General features: G+C 34.1%; 1 protein-coding gene across 1 annotated transcript in view; it reads right to left on the bottom strand.

Moving 5' to 3' along the window:
- Positions 1 to 4,618: 4,618 nt before the first annotated feature.
- The window catches only part of LOC117125033 (mothers against decapentaplegic homolog 6-like), a 30,657-nt gene continuing 14,500 nt past the window's right edge, over positions 4,619 to 20,775 (bottom strand). The window contains exons 3-4 of the mRNA XM_033271390.1: positions 19,834 to 19,911; positions 4,619 to 9,781 (exon numbers count right to left, since the gene is read on the bottom strand). Of these exons, the coding sequence (XP_033127281.1) occupies positions 9,240 to 9,781; positions 19,834 to 19,911 (620 nt within the window). The 3' untranslated portion in view covers positions 4,619 to 9,239. The remainder of the gene's footprint in view (positions 9,782 to 19,833; positions 19,912 to 20,775) is intronic.

The raw sequence follows: 20,775 nt of genomic DNA, 5'->3' as shown, positions 1-20,775 counted from the left end.
ATGTTTCAAATGTATGTATAATATCACAGCAGGACGGTTTAGAGTTTTTCTTCTCATTGTACCATGATTAATTCAAAAAGTATTTTGGAAATCCAATTTCGTTGTTCAGAAATTTAAGATGAAATTTCATAGGCCAATTGATCTCCGCTATTTACGATGCATCGAGAACTTGTGCTGTTCTCTTGATGCGCAGCACGTGTCTTCAGTGGGAATAGAGCCTACCACCTCTTGCTATCAAGGCGAGTTTCATATCGCTAGACCACAAGAACCTATTGGTATATTGCAAATCCAAATTCCGCCAACAACAAAATCTCTCTCACAACTGAAAAAATTGTCCTCACATCTGGGGTGACGCCAGTGGGCAACTGGGGGATCCAGAACCCCTGTCGGGGAGAGATCCCCCCCCCCCCCTGTCGGGAAAAAAAACCACAATTAGTCGGGAGAAAAGAAATTATACATATTAGTAGACTCTAAAATCCATTAAATAAGCCTTTGAAACCCCACATTGTCAAAATTGTCGGGGCTTCGCCTCCTGGACCAATTTCGAGTATGTTGAGCGACGCCCGACCACGCCAACTTTGATCTCGTCGGAGACATCGGCCAGGGGTTCCAAGTTGGAAGAACTTATTTCCAGGGAGATTCGTTCAATGACATTGAGGGGCGCTATATGTTCTATGAGGAAAAAGTGTAGGTACCAAACGAAGGGCCACGCCCACCTCAGGCCCACCATGTGGTTGAGTTGGTGACGTTTTTTAGATAGGCACCTTTAAAAGCCCGGAAATGGCACTGTCAGACTGCAAAAAATAATCGGCAACTAAAATTTAGGCGTAAATAAAAGAAAAAGATTTGTTTTTTACTGAATTTGCTGAAGATAAGTGAATTTCCGGGAGATTTTTGCTCCTTGCGGAAATGCGGGACACCATACCGATTTCCGGGAGACTCCTCTGGGAGACTGGGGACCCCTGCATCGGCACACTCGTCGGGAACCTCGGACTCCCCGTCGGGCAAATCTTGACGACACACCTGCCTCACATTTGTTTATATAGGCCTATTGGAGCACTGTGCTTTGTTAGAGCTAGGCCTATGTTTTGGTGGAAAAAAAAAACAATAAAATGATTTGAATCCTGTGATTCCCGGCGATCGGAAGGCAAGAATTATAACCACAAACACATCCACATATAATACCAGCAGCCACCAACAACATGAACTTGAGTATTATACTTATTATGGCCAATTACAGGACAGATACGTAAGGGATGAGGGGAAATGACGATGCACCATTCAATTGGATTCCGTAATCTGTTGGCTGGCGCAGTGCAGAGGAAATAACCGATAAAACCAACTTTTTAAATTCCACTTTCCTGCTGAGTAACCCGAACGTTCATTTCAAAAGGGAATCCTGTTTCTGCTTTAGTGACACTTACATTTCTACATCTAATCGTATTTTTTTAATCGAATAAGTATATAATTTCACGCCAGGCAGTGCCTCGGGACACATCCCGTCGTCCGCACATACACGTAAAAACCTGCGACAGAATCCTTGTTCTGGGCCTTGGCCTACTGCATATGCAGACCAATTCCTTGCAAAAGTCCATTTTTCTTAAAATCATAAAAATGCATGTTATTGATAGGCCTACTGTATCTGTCTGGTTGGCGGTGATTGTAATTGCCGGCGTTAGATTGTACTTAATAGTTATTCATGAATAATTTAAAGCAAGCGGTTACTGTCTTTCGTTGCCCGTAGGCCTACTTCCATCTAAATCTCGATCGGCAAGTTTATTGAACTTGTTGGCGAACCACAAACATTATTTTACGGAAGTGTGAAATAAAAACGCAAGGCGCCATGGCGGCGTCCAAGTCCAATAGTACCTGTCTCGATCGTTAAATCACAGATATACTATCAGTGGTTTATAATTGTGGTTTTTAAAGGACATCATGCCTCAATCGCGCGCGCGTCCAACATTATGACGTGCACACATGTCACGATTATTCGATGGTCTGGCTACAGATATGGTCTTTCGAGCTGCAGTCCTTCCAAAGTGACTACCTGAAAAATCGAAATGCACAAACCAACCAGGGAAAATACTGTACTTTCCGCTGATTGACAGACATTTTACCATACGTTACATTTTACTATAAAAAATCTTTGAATCGATTACCAGCAAATTTTAAGGACCTATGAAAAATGAATACAGCAGTTAGTGTTTATGTTTATCTGTCTGCTAACTGATGGGCAAAGTGTTTTCTCCTTCAAATGTTTAATTGTTAATAAGCACGTGGGGCACAGCCAGGACGGCATGCAAGGTGGGGAGGGGGTAAGTTGCTCGCAACTTAGATTGGGGGAAGGCAAGTGCCCGTTTGGGGTCCAGGAGCCGAGGGCCCAGGAAAAATTTGCTTTATTTTACGTGCTACAAGACAGAAAGGTATTTTACGGAACACAAGACCTAGCTTGCGTTCCACACCATCTGCCGACGGGCCTGTAAAGCAAAAGATTTTTACAGTGATAATAAAAAAACAAAATTCAAAATTAAAACTGCTGCGGAGGCGGTATGTTTACTTAAGTAACTTTTAATTACTGATTAGAAATCCCTGGCAGTTAACGAACATAGGCCTACTATCTTTTTTCTAGGTTTTCCAATTTTTAATTTTTTTATAGAAATTTGAGGGGAGTTTAGGACTCCCATGACCATTCTGGCTGCGCCCCTAATAATGTACCTGATAAGCCTTCAAATTAAGCAATTCAAATATGGAATTGAACTATTCAATGTATTAAACTCATAACATGCATTGATGGATTTCAATGCAGAAAGGGGTAGGCGATTGGGGAGAAGACACGGTGAAAATAATGATGAAGTGATAATATGAATTCACTAAAATAGGCCCGACAATATCAACTTCAGTATCAGTTTGTTTTCTTTTCTTTTGTATTTTATTTGTTATTGTTATCTGACCGCACCACACGAGTTGTGTGTGCCACCGTTCTAGAGATGAAGTGTCAATAAATAAGTAAACAAATATAACGACGACGAGGATGGTGACAATTGATGATGATAATGATAATTTTCAATGATGACGATGACAGTGAATATAGTGACGACACCGGATATGATGATGATGATGATGACGATAAATAAACGACGACACCGGATTTGATCGATGATAATGATGCATGGTTACCGTATGACGATAATTATGATGATGATGATGATTATGATGATGATGATGATGATGATGATGATGATGATGATGATGATGATGATAAGAATGATAAGAATGATTTATGGAATTTGAGAATGCAAAATATAAATCGATAGTATACCGTGATAAAACTCATCATGAAGTTCCAAGTTATTCCATAGCTGGTGTGTTGAGAGATCTGAGTACGGTGTCGTCGCGGTTATTAATTGCTGTGGTTATACGAGGCGATCAATACATCGTCTCATCGAGGCATAGAACTCATTCTAGTCGACTATATTAAAAGCATCTGCTTAAGCTCGTATTGCGTGCTCGCATCTGTTTTAAAGTATGCGTCTGCACGTAGTCTGTTCACACGTACGCGAGTATTCGCAGACGGTGGTGATGAATGGGTGTCAGGGCACAGGTCGGCATAACAACAGAACACCGTCGCGAATGCATAAAGAAGTTAGTCAACGCGTCCGACAGAACAAGAGGACGTAAATTATGGGAGAGAGCGTAGGCAATTTAGATAGATGCGATCGCCGCCGCCGCAATGACGTCGCTCTTCAATTCCAACTCTTTGTCTCCTGCTTCATCACAATTGTCACGTAGTTCAATTCCATCACAAGTCGTAAGGATACGCACCACACTTAAGATCTATGACTAGACTTTCATTTTATCTTCTGCGGTAGTTGGTAGGCCTACTTGATGGTAATGTACAGTCTTACAATTTGCTCACAAACGACCAGACGAATCATACACATGAACATATTTTAAATACGCTTTTGCACCGGGCTCATAAATACATAATGACATTTTGTCACTGGCGGGGGCTAACAGTTATACACACACATACTCTACCAACTAATCAATAATTAATATCCATTTCAGAATATTTACTGCACAAAAAACAATTTAGTACGAACTACAAGAATATTGTTTACGTTTTCAAATTATAAACGGACGACAGTAAATTAACTTTAACCGGTCAGCCAATTGACTCCGTTTGACCGGTCAAAATGTCAACAAAGAAATAAAGAAGTCAACACGCTGGCTAAACACTATATAGGAAATACCCGTAATTCACTGCTCGTTACGGATATTAAATATTCGCTCACGAAAACGGATGTCTTTTATACTGTACTTTATAGTTGGAAATTACTTTCTTTCAGAAAAACAGGATCTGTGAATCCCCAGTATTACTGATGCTGTCCACATAAAAGCTGACACAGTCGCAAATCGCCGACTGCTGCTGTTAAATTTCCATATAGCGCCCTCAATCGGACGACACAGTCGTCACACAGTCTACGTGCATAGTTGTCGAAAATCTTAAAATTGTTACAATAATCAGTTAATAATATTTGTTATCGAAACTCTATAAATTATTTATTTTATTATTGTTAGCATGAGAGTAAAACAATAAAAACCAATCGAAATGTGCTCTGTTCAAATACAATGTCTTTATTGTTTATTTTAGAACAATTTTCGTGTTATGTTTGTAAGATTTCAATAAAAAAAAGTTGTAGTAGAACCTATACAAGTGGATTAGACCAGTAGGCGATTTGTTCTTTACAACCTGTTCGGCACCATTCTTATACTGTATAAACAAACACGTAGACATGGCTGCGTCGTTACCACTAGCAACAACAACAAAGCAATTATCAATAATTCATCACATTACAGTACAGTATAATAATTTAATAAAAATAAAAAAAATACAGATTCAAAGGACATAAAAAAAAGTATCATCTTTACTTACTAAAGATTAGACAATACTAATATGTAATATACAATATCCCAGTTTATATATCATATACGGTTGATTCATTATTAATATTATTACTCAAAGTACCCTGTCACAAAATACTCTTCATAAGTATTGCGTATTTTGATTGAAACCTTATTTGCAATTTACCAAACCCTATTGTATCACAAGGCATTTATTTATTTATTTAGTCAAAAGTAAAATGCAAAATTTGTGATATTACCACCAACCCCCCTCCCCCACACACCTCTTGTTCATCAGCATGTTTGACATTATAAATGCTACCGAATTAATATTGACTAGAAAATTTCAACATCATGTACAAATAATTCAGAAATTTCAGTGGCTGTCTTCAAAAAGAAAAGGACCAGGGACATTACCCAGTTTAATAACCTATTAATATGGAAATTTGCTACCCATTCCCCCCAAATATATCCCTCTTTTTGACATGCATAGTCGAGTTATGAAAAGGAATCAACAGTGTTAATATATGCAAATTTGCCTTGCATGTACTACCACTTGCATGTACACAACTATTAACATTTGCTATTTGTTGACAACTACAGTAAATTTTGCCTTCCAATTTAAGACCATATTTGGAACCTGAAAATTTAGGGTGGTCTTAAGGTTCAGACGCCTATTAGAGACTTTGCAATAGTGGTCTCAAATAAGAAGGGTATCGAACATTAAGAGGTCTCAAATTGAATGGCAAACTGTGGTAGAAAACTAACAGTGTTAATGGAGTGAGATCTTAATTAATGGCAGTGATAGAAATATATAGAAATCAATGTCTATTACGTTTAGTGTATAGTATAAATGGCCGTGTTCAAATTTGTTACCTTCAGTACAAATATTTTGATACTTTCTGTCGTACAACTGATTCTAAATGCAAAGCAGGAGCGCCATACACATAGCAATAATAATATCATTTTTAATAAAATAATGATATAACAGACGTTTTTCTAGATGTGAAAATCAAGCAATATTTTTTTTATTTGGCTAACTGCTGAAAGCAAAATGACATTGCCTCCTGTTGTTCTATTCTTACCCTATTTATTATCTTTTTTTTTAATATGCAAAATTAACACCATTAATATATCAATAACACAACAGTGAGTGTAAAATTAGTATGACAGTCATTACTGTACAATGTAAAGTAATGTAATGCCTCTTGAAATCCACTAAGGTTGAGTTGCAACCCAAAATGCTGAGTTGCAACCAGATGGGTTAAGTTGCCACCATAAGTGCTGAGCTGCAGCCACTGGACAGCTACCAACGGGACTCAACTGCAACCACACCTCTGCACGGCTACCAACATGATTGAGCTCTTACCAACACCACTAACCCACGCCAGTGGCAACCAACCAACCAGACTGAGCCGCAACCCACACTAATGGATGCAACCAATGGGATACCATAACAAATTGAGATGTATAATTGAACACACAAAAACCTAGCACACTTGCATAATTGTTAAATTGGCAAGTAAAACATACAAACAAAATACAATCGAGCATGGCAATCTAATGATAGTGTTATGATCACAATGACAGATGAGAAAAAAAAAAACAGGCAATGCCAAATAAGGGTAACCATTTGTAAATAATAATAATGATGATTGCATACCAATAAATGCAGGTAGGTAAAATATGTGAATAACATAATACCAGCCTGTTTATTATACCATATTAAATACAGTAAGTACATGGTCATACAACACCATGGTAAAAACAAAATACATGGTCAACACCATGGTAAATACCATGGTATATACATGGTCAAAAGCATAGTAAATACCATGGTAAATACATGGTCAAAACCATAGTAAATACTATGGCCAATACATGGTCAAAACCATAGTAAATACATGGTAAAAACCACAGTATACTTTGGTAAATACATGGTCAAAACCATATATTGTCAATACCATGATAAATACATGGTCAACACCATAGCAAATACATAGTAAATAGTAATACCATGGTTCATTAATACATGAACAATTATGGTTAATATCCTGGTCAATACAGTACAGTACCATGGTAAATACAATGGTCAATACATGGTCTATAAATGGTAATTCATGGTCAATACCATGGTAAATATGGTACTGTGGTAAATACATGGTCTATACAACGGTAAATTAATAGATGGTCAATAATACCATAATAAATACATGGATGATACCATCCCAACATTTTCATGATGAAAACAAAACCATCCTATTCTTTCACTACACAATGCAAAACAGTAAAATGTATTTGCGACAATTTCTGAAACAAGATGTTGAAGACTGGAATTTATGCTTGTCTGAATGTGTGTGAATGATGGTAATGGAGTATTAGGCTTTGAGAAGTAACCAGTAGTGATTAGATGTTTAGCTGACTGCCCTGTCAACATACTACTGCTGCTGACAAGTCAGCTTGATTTATCCTAGTAGATTTCAAAATGTTTGAACAGACCAGGTTTCAAGTGCTGACACACTGGAAATAATATGTGATGATGCTTCAAAAAATGGAATGCCAAACACATCCTTCTCACTGACTGGATGAGGATTTGTTGGGAGGTGGGGTCGGGGTGTGCATATCATGAACTGTGTTTATACATGGAAGCATTTTAAATCTGGATAATGTATAAAAGCTATATACTGTTTATGGTCTGTTATAAATGATATTTGTACAATTATTAGGTAAATTTAAATACACAATTACGGTTTAATGAATTAAATTAGTAGTGTTCTTAAAATTATTCATCTTATTGTGGTTAATATTATAAGATACAGTGACAGCGAAACTGTCAAGTTACTGGCAATAATATCGAGGCGATATTTTATGGGAATTCATTTGTGGCATTTATCAACTTAAATTTCACATGAAGTATCATACTTCAGACATACAATATCTAAGGGTATGTGACTTATCAATGAATCACTGTAACAGATGAAAAAAAGAGAATAATAATTAAATATATATATATATAAATATAAAGGATGTTGGGTGTACTTTGAGTGATAGGGTGAAGGCTGTTATAATCAAGGGAGTTAGCTTCCATGGCCTCTACAGTTATGTATGTTTGTTTAGGTGAATGCTGCTTTTCAAAGATCTTTACCTTACACTGATTAGTATGAAAGGACTATATTGCATACTTATCAGTAAACTACTAAAGGCTGAGTATTATAATAGAGCTATACACTGTGTTATGAATCCCTTAAGGCATCTGCAAAAGCCTACTTGGCTTACGAACACAATAAGCTTGTCTACTATGCCATTCACTCTATCAACACAACACTGACAGCCAATGCTAAAATGGCTTTTTTTTTCCCTTCTGTTTTTAAATGTCGAAGCAAAGTCTACAAAAAACAGACGCTTATATCATGGGAAATAAGCCATCTGCTTTGTAGGCAGCATTCGTCTTTGCTAGTAATAATAATATAATAAACAAGAGGTTTCTTCTTGCATCACCATGCTCTAAATTAGTAATTGTGACCATATTTTACATGTTATCTGACATACACTAGGCAGACTATTTTTGTGAACATAAGTTAATATAAAGCATTATATTTTTCAAGGCATTGTTGCAGTAGCATCATTATTGATTTAAGAGTGGGAAGACCCTGATACTCTGTTACTATTTCTTTGACAATATATCAAACTATGTAGTCTTGTGTATTTTTACAGTTAGCAACATTATTTTAATGCAATTAAAAAAAATACCCATCTTCGTAGATTAATTATAGCTTTGTTGTTATATCAACTGTCTCATCATTATAAAGATTACATTTACACAACTAAATGGTTTATTTCAATAATACAATAAATAATTTAAATTAAGAAATGGATAAAATAAACATCAGAATATTTCCAACTAAGGTTTGTTTTCTTAGAAATTTCTATACAAATATATTTCTTGACATCTACAGATTATATCAAATGAATTAACTAACACTTTCTAGTCTGTATGTAGAATAAGGCTTTAGAAGTCTTCATATAATAGATCAACTCTTACAAAACATAGCATATATTTCAACACTGTGTAGCTCAAATCACCATGTTCTTTCCCTGATATACAGTATGTATGCCTTTTTAAAAAACATTAACATTTGAAAATAAAATTACAGTAAATACAATATGACTATAATAAAAACTATAAGACTTGATAAATTGCTTTATTGTTGCTTATCACCTAAACTGTATGAGATATAAACTTCATGAGAAGTTGTTCGGCACAAAGTCCATAGATCTCAGTGAAAAAAAAAACCATGGATCTCACATGAATAAGGCCATGGATTTCACAAATGCTATCTCGGTACGCTGAGTATAATTTCAACCCAACACGGACAAGACGTAATATGCTGCCGTGAATAGCGTCCTCCCCAGCCTTTCACAAAGCTTATTCTGAGCGAGTTTGAATCAGTTGGACCAATCGGAACGTCCGGTTCTGTCCGTGTTACTTCCAAAATTTCTGCTAATGTGTAATCAAACGCTTTTATGGAAAATCCTGGTAATAATTTCACAACGGTCAACGTTCGTGATTGAGGGTCGTCTAGCGTCGGAGAATTGATAAAAAGTGCGTAGTTACTGCGATTATAAATCCACACACCATCCCTATCTTTACTGAGTACTAATCCATACCCAATCTTAGTCCTTGTTCTTATAACATTTTCTGAACGAGATTCTGTTTGCAGTTGGCCCAGACAGAACCCGTCCCCATGAGGTAGCTCGTAGAATATATTTACAAAGTCCGGCAATACTGAAAACATCCGGCCAACTCGTGTACGATTCTCCCAGTAAGCAATGCTACACCAAGGACTCAGTGGTTCTCCATCCAATGCCGAAACATCTAAAAAGTACAAAAGGGAATAAGTTTATCAAAACATGTAATAAAAACATTTATCATGGAAATTTGTGTAATAATAAAATTTTCTTATATTTTCCAATAAAAAATCTTTAATTCTTCCTCACAGATAAACAAATATAAGGCATTTATTATCAATCTGATCCTGAAGAACTGTTTATTACAACATTGCACTCTTTACGAACATGCAATTAGATCTTAAGCACAGCCTACAGGGCGCACTCATTTACTTTTTTCCTCACATTCTTTTATTTGTCTCTTTCTACTTATTTCTAAAAAAATTTTTTTTTGTACGCTCATCTGATGACCTTTAAAAAACAGATATTTCTAAAATAAAGTATTAAAAAAGTGTTTTCCTTTGTGCATGATTGTGCCACCCAAGTTTACAGGTGGCAATTTAATAGTCTGCATTTTATTAGAGATGAATAAAGAGGATTTAAATTTAAACAACAAAAGCTTAACAAGGGGTGGGGGGGNNNNACTGAAGACTGGCATTTAGTATCTAGTTCAGACACTAAATCAAAAACCTTATATAGAAGGTACAGTAAAGCTGTTTTGATAAACAACTATAACAGTTTTAACTACGCTTTAATTATGTTTAATCCAGAAATGATTTGTCAAAATAAGTTTATTTTTTCCACTCTACCACTAAACAACAAGAGTTGAAAGATGCATTATCCTTATGCCAAATAATGCAACATTTAAGATTAAAGAAAATTCGCAAACACTCAATGATAAATACAGTATTTTCTGATTATTTTTTAACTTTATACCATGTCATTGTTTAAATAATTTACTTAACAGTAGGCCTACACTTTAACAGTATAGATTAAATTGATTTTTTTTTAATCATACGCGACGCGACGTTGTAAAAAAATGTGTCCTTGCGGGCAGAACCCAAAGGAGTATTCCAGCTTGGCCTCACAACTTGATTTAAAATTTGTGTTTCTTGGAGATTTTTTCGAAATTTATAAATTGTTTTAACAGATTATCCAGGAAATAAGTTGTACCACTTTACTGTAAAGGCAGTACAATGACATTAAATTTACCATGCAAAAAACTGCTGAGTTAATTAGAGACACCACAAAAAAATACACAATATAAGAAACAAAATATGGAGAATATATGGACATTTACTGTAGTAAATTGTCTATTATCAATAACCTTATTTCATGCTTGTATAAGTTGTAGTATCATAAAATTAACTCTATAGGTTCTAAGGGTTGAATCTCATTAGCAAGTGATATTCACTATAAAATAAACCTATATACTATCTAAGAACTCCTGACAGAAGCTATTCTCTACCTTATCAGGAAGCAATTCTTGCTCACAATTTAAAGTACCGATAGTGTCTTGGAGGGAAGTTGTTGGTGGCGAGTGGTTATAAAGGATCTCAAAAATTACAAATACTCTAATATAGCCAATGCAATGTGTATTTAACAAACAAAGATGGCCTTTATGATGATAATATTGAAATTAATGACCTACTAAACCAAATGATCTATTAAACTTTAGATAATAAAATAAAAAGATAGCAACTTCAAATAATGACAAGAGACATTGTGGGATTAAATGTTGAGATTTGATGACTGTTTTTAAGACTACTGAAATATTTCTTGAAAAAAAATCATATAAAACTGAAAGAGTTTGTCATTATTTGGAGCTACAACTTGTTTTTGTGTCTACTGCCCACTTGCGAGCAAGTAGACACTTTGCTATCATCTTTTCCAAATGTTGTAAGAGTACATCCGGTTGGAGGGATAATGGGATGTATCATAATAAGCTAAAGATAGAAATGAAAATTCTTCCAAAAATAAGCCACGATATATGATGCCATGCCTAGACCTGTCCTAAAGAACTAAAAAGTCAACAATCTGTTAATAAATTGTACAGTTATTCATGTAAATTGCCAAAACAGAAAGCGTGGACAGTTTATGAGTTACAGTAAAAGCAAGTAAAAAAAACACCTATAACAAGCAGTAGACACACGCTCCCACAGGGATCCTATTTTTTTACATGACAATAATATTTTTATTTATGCATCCTTTTTGTTGTTTTTTCCCGATTTAATTAATTTTACACTCACAACAGCAAAGGGCACACAACGACTTGACCATTAAAGAAACCGGCCCTTGCTCTACCAAATAATTATGTTACAATATGGCTAATAAAAACAACACAGATATGTTGCACAGCATAAAACAGTGACTCCCAAAAATGTGTTTGTAAAATTATTTTTTTTAACACTATAGTTTGCAAAGTACAGCTAATCCGTATTTTTCAGAAATAATATTTGTTTGTAACCTTATTTAACATGTCAGCCATGACCTGTCAGTGACCAAGTTTAGAGAAGTTCAAATGGCTCACGAGACTAAATCACGATTTACTGCCATATAATGTAAAGTTACAAAATATAGACCGATGCACACTATGGAAGAAAATTAAAAAGATAGTGTTTTTAAATGGATTTGAATGCAACAGAAATCAATTTCAACTATGTAAAAAGCATGGTTTTCATATTTTAGACACAAGCTTTAACTTTAGATGGATAATCAGTACAATGAACTGGCTCCAAAAAATTATATATAGTTTTAGAAAAGTTTAGGCCTATATAAATAACCCAGAATTGACAGTAAATTCTAACTGTTTGTTTAACTATTGTATATTTTGAATAGACCACAAAACCTGTTAGTTTTATGTATCCATTAACTGACTTTAATGTACTCCAATAAAATGCTATTGTTAACTTCTCACTGAATATATGTGTAAAATTAAAAGGGAAGTTCGGTTACTGTTAGACAACTACTACGCAACAATGTTAGCCATTTATTCAGATTGCCTGCTTCTTGTCCTCTAAAGCAATGAACCTAAACAAGTTTGTGTCTCTCGTGACAATTTTTTACTAGTTCCTTTTTATATCGATGACAAGGTGACAGAGTTACACCCAAGCTCCACCAGGCAGACACAGTAGGCAGGCAATAGCTACACAAAGGCTTCTTATTCACTGATTCTGTATACAAAGAAATATTTTCATCCCAATGCTTTGGCCTAAAACAAATCTAAATTAACAGACACAACTGATTACAGTATATGACATTACTACAGTAATGAAAATCAACAAATATATAGCCATAATTCAAAAGTTGAATTTATCATTCTTTTTAGAATCACAAAATTGTGCTTATGATTACAGTATTTGTTGACAAATATTTATCAGTTAGTCTATATTTTCTATTCTGGTGCTCCTCATCGCCTGTTCAGCGTGTGCACGAGTGTGTACTTTGGTCGACAGTGCTAACTTTAGTGTTTTATATATTTTTTTAAAATATAAATAATTGTTTTAAATTTAAAGTACAGTACTGTATGTAGAACTTTTTATAGTACTCATGATAAGTGAAAACTAAACTACTGTATACCTATAATGCAAAAAATAGAAACAATAGTCTATGATACTAGCAATCAGTGTTGTAGCTAGCAGGATTTGAGTGCCGGCTATTATGGCGTATATATGGTATATTATTTGTGAGTGACATATTTAACTGATATTTTAATTAATTAGTTTACACAAATTTTGTTAAAGTCGGATTTTAAATATTTGCTCTCAGTTCTAGTTACCAAATGATAGTGCTGGTCATACTCGGCCAGTGCCGACTGGCGTAGCTACAACGCTGCTAGCAATATCAGAAAAAAAAAGAAATTTAGAAAGAAAATTTTATGTAGAATTTATTTTTAAACAGGAGATGGTTGGCCTACAGTCATTCACTTAGCAGTTCATTTAAGAATGAAGCTTTGACTCCCAAGCAGAGGTCAATACAACATTCATTATGTGGGGATGCTACCTTCCTTCAGATCAGATCCCCACACAAGATTAATATTTTCTTTACTCTAGCTAGGCTCTTGGTTTTATGGGCCAATGGAGGCCTAGCTGACTGATAATTGAATCCAGGAGATCCTGTCTCCACTCCCTGCTGCCAGATTGATGGAGAACTGGTAGCGTGCTAGTCCGCATTGGTCCTAGCCAACGTAAAACTCATGTCCACCTCCTACAATCCTTTGTAATTATCAAGGACCGCCTGCGTGTTCACTTCCCATTTCTGCTCTTTATACTTTTCTCGTGTACAACATCTCACTTCTTAGAAAAACAGGAACCATTAACGAACATGGACACTTTTGAGTAGACACTGTTGCTCGGGACCTTGACTTTGTACAAATTAAACAAGAGTCCTATCAGGCAACGTCATTTAGTTTGTACTTCCTACAATTTTTCATTAATATCAGCCGATTTCTTACGTCATTGCAATTTCATCATTATTTTTAATTATTTAGTACATATTTACAATAAAAACAATAAAAAATAGTAATTCCTGAAGTGGTGACACAAAAATAATTATTAAGCGAAAAAATGGCTTTTGATCAAGCATAGCCAGAACAAGCAGGACATTTTTTTGGGCATATTTTATTTATAATTCCAGGATAGTTAACATTCCTAAAGAAGGATAGAGCCTATTACCAACCATTTATCCCATGTATTTTGACAAGTAAATTTGGATTGGGCCAAAAGTTAAAGTGTCAAAGCGTAAAAGTGGCCTTTTTAATGCTGATGCATTCCTGTTCATCAGCAGGGAAGTATTTCATCCTTAGCGAAATACCATTAGATTCTCTATTGGAGGCTGGCAAATAGAAATAGACAGATTGTCCATGTTCTGCCGGTGGCCCTTCCATCTACTGTATGAATGAATTATCTAACCTCATTACCACTGTGTAACCAACCTTCTCGTCATAAAGTAAAGAAAAAAAAGTTTTACGACAGCACTTATGAAACCACTGACCGCAAAACATTTTACATAAAAAATAGGAACATTTTTATTAGTGCAATAAGTCCAAGTAATGGGAATAGCAAACTTTCTGTAATGAGGAACAAAGAATTGCTCCTTCCGTTGAATATTCAATTATCAAACCATAATTATTTAATTACTTCTGGAAAATATTTTGTAAGTAATTTAACAGTTATATCAATTATCAGGGGTGGGTATAAGATGAGTTAATTTATTAAATTTCAAATAATTGGCATACAAAATAATAGTAAGGGCCCAAAACTTGTTCAAACTTTAGTGTTTATTGTGTACTTAACGAGTGAATGGGTCTTGTGTATTCTGGTAATCCTGAAAGATATGCAAGCAAAGAAAAGACCCATTTCATTACAACTTAAGAGTTCTCTGGCTAGAAGAAAGAAACAGTTAGAAAAACACACTTAAGTAGGGATTGGATTGTACACGACTACTAAATATTGTATTTCCATACTGGAACTATTATAGCATTGTACGGTATAGTTCACTTTGTGGGTCAACTGTTGATAACTGATGTGCAAAAACAGTATCGACAAATACTTTACTGTACATAAAACTACAATTCTATCAATCTAAATGGTACCTATCATGATGACAGGAATACAAGAAGGGAAAATAAATTTTTTAAAAAGAACATTAAAATCTAGTCAAATTTTGTCAGATATTCGCACTTTTCTCACAATGAAAATTTCTTTTTGTATGTTGCTTCTTTAACAAGAAAAATGTATGCTTAATTTCTAAAATTTTTATATTTTTTACCCAGTCCACAATGCTTTCAAAAATTTCTTCATTAATTTTAAATTTTAGTTTCTAACTGGTATTATGGTATTGTCAACTAGTACTGAGGGGGCGGTCATCATCATTGCTTTTTCTTCGTATGTCCACTTATTGAACAAACAAATCTGGCATTTGAAATGACCACAAGTAGTTTTGAACTTGATGCTTCATGAATACAGTATTGCTGCCAGACTACATGGCACATAATAAATCATGGCCCTCAAAATCATCTCATTAATTACAGTACAGTATTTTCAACATATTTTCCTCATTATTTTAAATATTATTTTAATAATTGATTAAATAAGGTTAGACTTAAGGGTAACAATAAACACAAACTGTATAGCCTAATCATGATTTTTAATGCATTTTACATTACTACCTACTGTACCGTATTTCCACTCGTACTGTGGAAAAAATGTGGGCTTATACCGGAGGAAATATGGTATGTAGTTAAACAAATTTCATATTAATTATATAAACAAAATTATGAAAAATATAATTAAGAATTCCTAAAATTTACATTCTCATATCAAATAAATATGAAAACTTAAACACATTAAAAAAAATAATTTTTTATATTCAATCACATCCTGTGAGTGATTAGGGAATTTTGATCACTGTGAAACAGTGCGCACACTTTGAGTCATTTGATTTGGGAGTATTGAACAGTAGCAAAATAAATTTTACTGTTATAGATAATAATTGTGGATATAGATAGGATATCTGCTGATAACTTTTTTGAACTTGGATAGTGAATCGGGGACAAGAGGGCAACTGTAGAAAAGTTCAGATATTCTAGAACAACCTGGAAGAAAAGTTCATTTCGATTCAAGGCTTTAGTCTTTTATATAATGATTTGCCATCATAAAAAGCGATAATATGCTGTATTAATGCTATAACACAATGAACAAACATAGGCTGGTTATATTGTCAGTTTTAACCAAATCCAATAAATTATTTATTAAATAATCAACAACAAAAAATACTGTACACCATTTCTCAAAGGGCTTCCCTGGTGATCGGGGAATTTAGTGTTAGCACAAACTGCACATGTGCAAACATCTTTGCTAATTAGAGGCATACCCAATTTCACATGTTTCCCTGTTATTGATTAAAAAATATTCACAAAGGATAAAGCAATAGTTCTCTGCAGTTGTGATAACAACAATATTAACAGGGCCGGGCAATTATATTTTACAAATGAATTACCACATCAGTCTTCAGTCTTTGAAATGGAATGACTGTAATTCTATGAACTCATCTGAAAAGAGAATTAGGAGGAATAATGCAAAAAAAAACAAAAAAAAAAAACTTGGGTGACATAAGCATCATTACACCTGTTTTTTTTTCAACATGGCACCTGGTACTTCCTTCTCAAAATGCTTCACCAATGTACAAGGTCTGAAACCACCAACAACACATACCAGTCACTGGTCCCAAAGGCTTATATTTGAAACACTGCTAGTGTACAAGTTGCCTCTGGATACATATTTATCTGTAGCGAGGTAACAATACCTTTCAGAACCTAAGTACTATTGATATTATATGAGGCGGTGTCAGGTTGGGCCACCTAAAATTTAACGTTGATGATAATAAAGACCGACAATGATGATAATAAAGACCAACAATGAAACCATTTTTACACACTTTCCCACAAAAAATTAATCGCAGTTTACATTACAATTAGAATTAAAATCTCATTTCCAAAAAAGGGTTTTTCAATGTGTGTACATTTGTGGTAATTATCAAGAGAAAAAATAAACTCACTGGCAAGTTCATTCGAAGAGGCACTTATAAACCAGTCCACAGCACACAAGGAGTTTACTGTGTGGTTATAATCTTTGCAATTTGTTTGAAATTGCAGTCTGCTAAAGTATTTTGTAGTTAGCTAAGAGCTGTAACAGGAGCCAGAAATGTTGCCAGAGCACTCAACATGACAACTTATAATTCCCTTCTTCCCTTATCCAGGACTCCTTTTTAATTTCCCCCTTGTCTTGTTTATCACTTCTAGCTAAAATCTAAATTTAGCATTAATTCAACTTGGAGCCCAAAGTGCTTAATCATATCCTAATATCGTATCATTTTTAGAATATGTTTATATAAATATATTTTCTTGACAAATTATCATGGAGCAAGGAAGCAACCTAGAAAGTATAGGTTCAACAACCTTCACCATTTCCTCAAAATCTACTTATAATATCTTTTATTAATATGTTTGTCACCAAATCAAAGGCACTCTAATGTTTAAAGAGGATTTATTTTATTGTTTTTATTCTGCCTCAAGAAAAAAATGTTGTTTTTAAAACAAACTAAGTGAACATAAGATATGGAACAAAAAGACAAAATTTATATATTCTATGTACTGTATTACTTATAAATAATATTATTATTATGTAGGCCTATTACATTAATTACTTATAACTTTTTTTGTTGCTAATTTACTGTAGGTCTACCAATCAATGACAATTCTTGAATGTTTGGTTCAACAACCCATCTTCTTTAGCAAATTTAATTTCCTCACTGCAATCTCACGCTGTGTTTTTAGGAGTCGATTTTCCCCCCACGGCCAAAGATAGGATAATATCTGCTAATACAAGTCGCTCAACTTTGCGAGGACAGATTGAAATCAAAACTGTTTAAAACCACACAATTGCCACATAAAAGATTTAAGCATCTTGAAAAACAGATAGGGGTAAGAACCATTGATGCAGATCCTACGATACAAAATTTACAAAAAGGCAGATTCAGTCCTTTAGACAGAAGCTTATAGCAACTGTTTTTCTCCTTTTGATGTGAATAATACTAGGCGACAGTTAGGCTGGTAATAACTGTTTTAATAGGTTGAAGGTGAATCTGGCACAGGTCGTCTACCTCGTTCTGCTTAGCTACACTGGCTTTAACTCAGATACTCAAACCTCATCATATGCTCAGTTAACCAACCTTAACTAACCCTCACTGACAACTCATTCTTGGCTATAATTTTGTACAACACACATTTCGCTACACCAAACACCAACTTACCCTCAACTAAAGAAAACTAATCCATTATCAGCTACTATACTAAGCTTAAATTTATGGCACCAAACCCACACTTGTAATTCACCAAACCCTACTCTCTTTATACTAATTCAAAGATTTATAATTTATAAAAAAAAAAGCTAAACTATTCTGGGTTACCGTAGTGAAAATATGCAGACTGTAGGGATACCACCCTCAATTAAACCAATCTCCCCTTACACTGAGCTTCTCCAAACTAAACTCATCCTTAACATTTAGAATGCATATGTTAATGACAACAAACAGTACAGTAGGCCTACAGTACCAGAGACCTCATGCTGACCCATATGAAATATACCACCCTCATTTTCACCTGTAGTGTTCTGAAGTTTAAATTTTTTAGTATTTTAAAGAGGAATCCACTTTTGTCTCAAAAGTACTATATACTGTACCAAATTCATCTCATCAAACTTTACCTTTGTGATCCAACCAACATCAGCTAACACCAATCTCAATAACTCATCTATAATTACCAGAGAATTATTAACCACACACATGCCACAAAAAATAACCAGGCTAACAAATTCTCTGAAAGTTAAACTTTAAAATATTTCATTGACCATACCACTAGATAAAAGAACTACTTCATAAACACCGCTACTTAATATTTTTGCGATTTTAAAGAGCAACTAGTTCTCGTGGATATTACTAGTTTGGTATGATAGTTAACTATTGTATTACAGTAATAGATTTTAGTTGTTAATGCAGAAATTATACTGAGTTGTCACTGGAATGTGGTATAAATAAATAAAGGTTTTATCTTCTCCCACTGTTGTTTTTACTTGTCACTTTTGCGACCCGCACAAGATTTATTCTTCCCTCTTTGTAAACCCACATCAAATTAAAGGGGTACAATTCACCTCAATTTTTAAAGGGGCACATTAGTGTATTGTACAGTATATGCTCATTAAGTCAAAAATTAATTTTCTTTAAAAAAAATATATATATATATACACACCATAATATGAAAAATGAAAAAAACAAAAGGTAAATGAAGAACATAACAAATTTTAAGATACAGGAAATAACAGACACAAAGAAATAAAAAATTCACTGATATTTGCTATATATCGTCTTGTACATATTATATGTTAAGTCAAAAAAAAAAATTATATATCTACTGTATAGAGTACATATAAAATGTTAAGTACACACATGGAATTATTATATTAAATTAGATTCTGATCTGCAGATATTAACAGATGTAATTTTACTCTTCTTGGTCCAGAATTGGTCATTTTTTAGGTCAACATTAATGTTCATGTGTCTGCTGTCTAGAAAAGGGTTTAGCATTAGTGTGGATGATGTGTTGATGTTAAAAGCAATTATTATACAAGCTTAAAACCAGCTTACCTGACTGAGGCCAGTGGTGAAGTCGTGAGGTGGGGGTGTTTCCAGTTTCTGTACTGCATGTTCTGAGTGGTAGTAATCCTGCAGATTCAGAAACAATCAAAAAATAGGAAGACATTACATTAGTGGAGTAAAAAGAATAACTATGTTTGAATTTATGGTGTTGAAAAGTAATTTGAGTAAAAAGTCATATAGAATATTTTTTAAGTTTGAATGTTTTTTTTTAAATATTACATTTAATGTTATATTTAAATCTCCAAATACAGTACATATCCATGCTAAAATCCAGTAATGAATTAAACTTTTTCAATAAAATGTAGGCCTTATTTATAATGTTAACATCTTTTGCATTTAGCCATTGATATGGAACTTTACAAATGTCTGTTAATAATCAAATTGTGGGTCTGTTGACTGATTGAATATAAACTGATTGATTATAGAATGGTAGTAAAAATGACAAAGGAGGAAACACAGGGAATGCCGATGCTAAGAATGTTGATGAAATAAATGCTGATCTACTGGAAATCATTTGTTATGCACAGAATAACGATGCTGGGAATCGTAATGTTGGGAACAGTATGTCAATGCTAGTGTTTATATTACTTTTCTATATGGTAACGCTTTTTGTTCATTTCATATGTCGGAAAATTAAGTGGGAAATACTAGAAATGAGTCATAATGGCCCATAAGTGTGAGAAATTTTATATCAAGCAATCTGGATATTAAGATCTGTCTCATTGTATGCAGTACAGTACATCACACACTGCACAGTAAATAACACCGTACAGTATTTCCGATTGGAATTTTCAATAAAGATTGCAAACCACGTATTAAACATGCACGGTCATACCTAACTAATGAAATATCACTTTACAATTCACAGTCACTGCATTTTTTTTTTTAAAGAAACCAGTCATTTTTAAATGGAAAAAAACATGCATGATT

This window comes from Anneissia japonica, unplaced genomic scaffold, assembly GCF_011630105.1.
Source record: "Anneissia japonica isolate Jap-2015-1 unplaced genomic scaffold, ASM1163010v1 scaffold9_len2422644_cov172, whole genome shotgun sequence".
NCBI classification, from domain to species: Eukaryota; Metazoa; Echinodermata; class Crinoidea; order Comatulida; family Comatulidae; genus Anneissia; species Anneissia japonica.
Note: the sequence above shows the minus strand (reverse complement) of the source record. Positions and strands in the feature narration are given on the sequence as shown.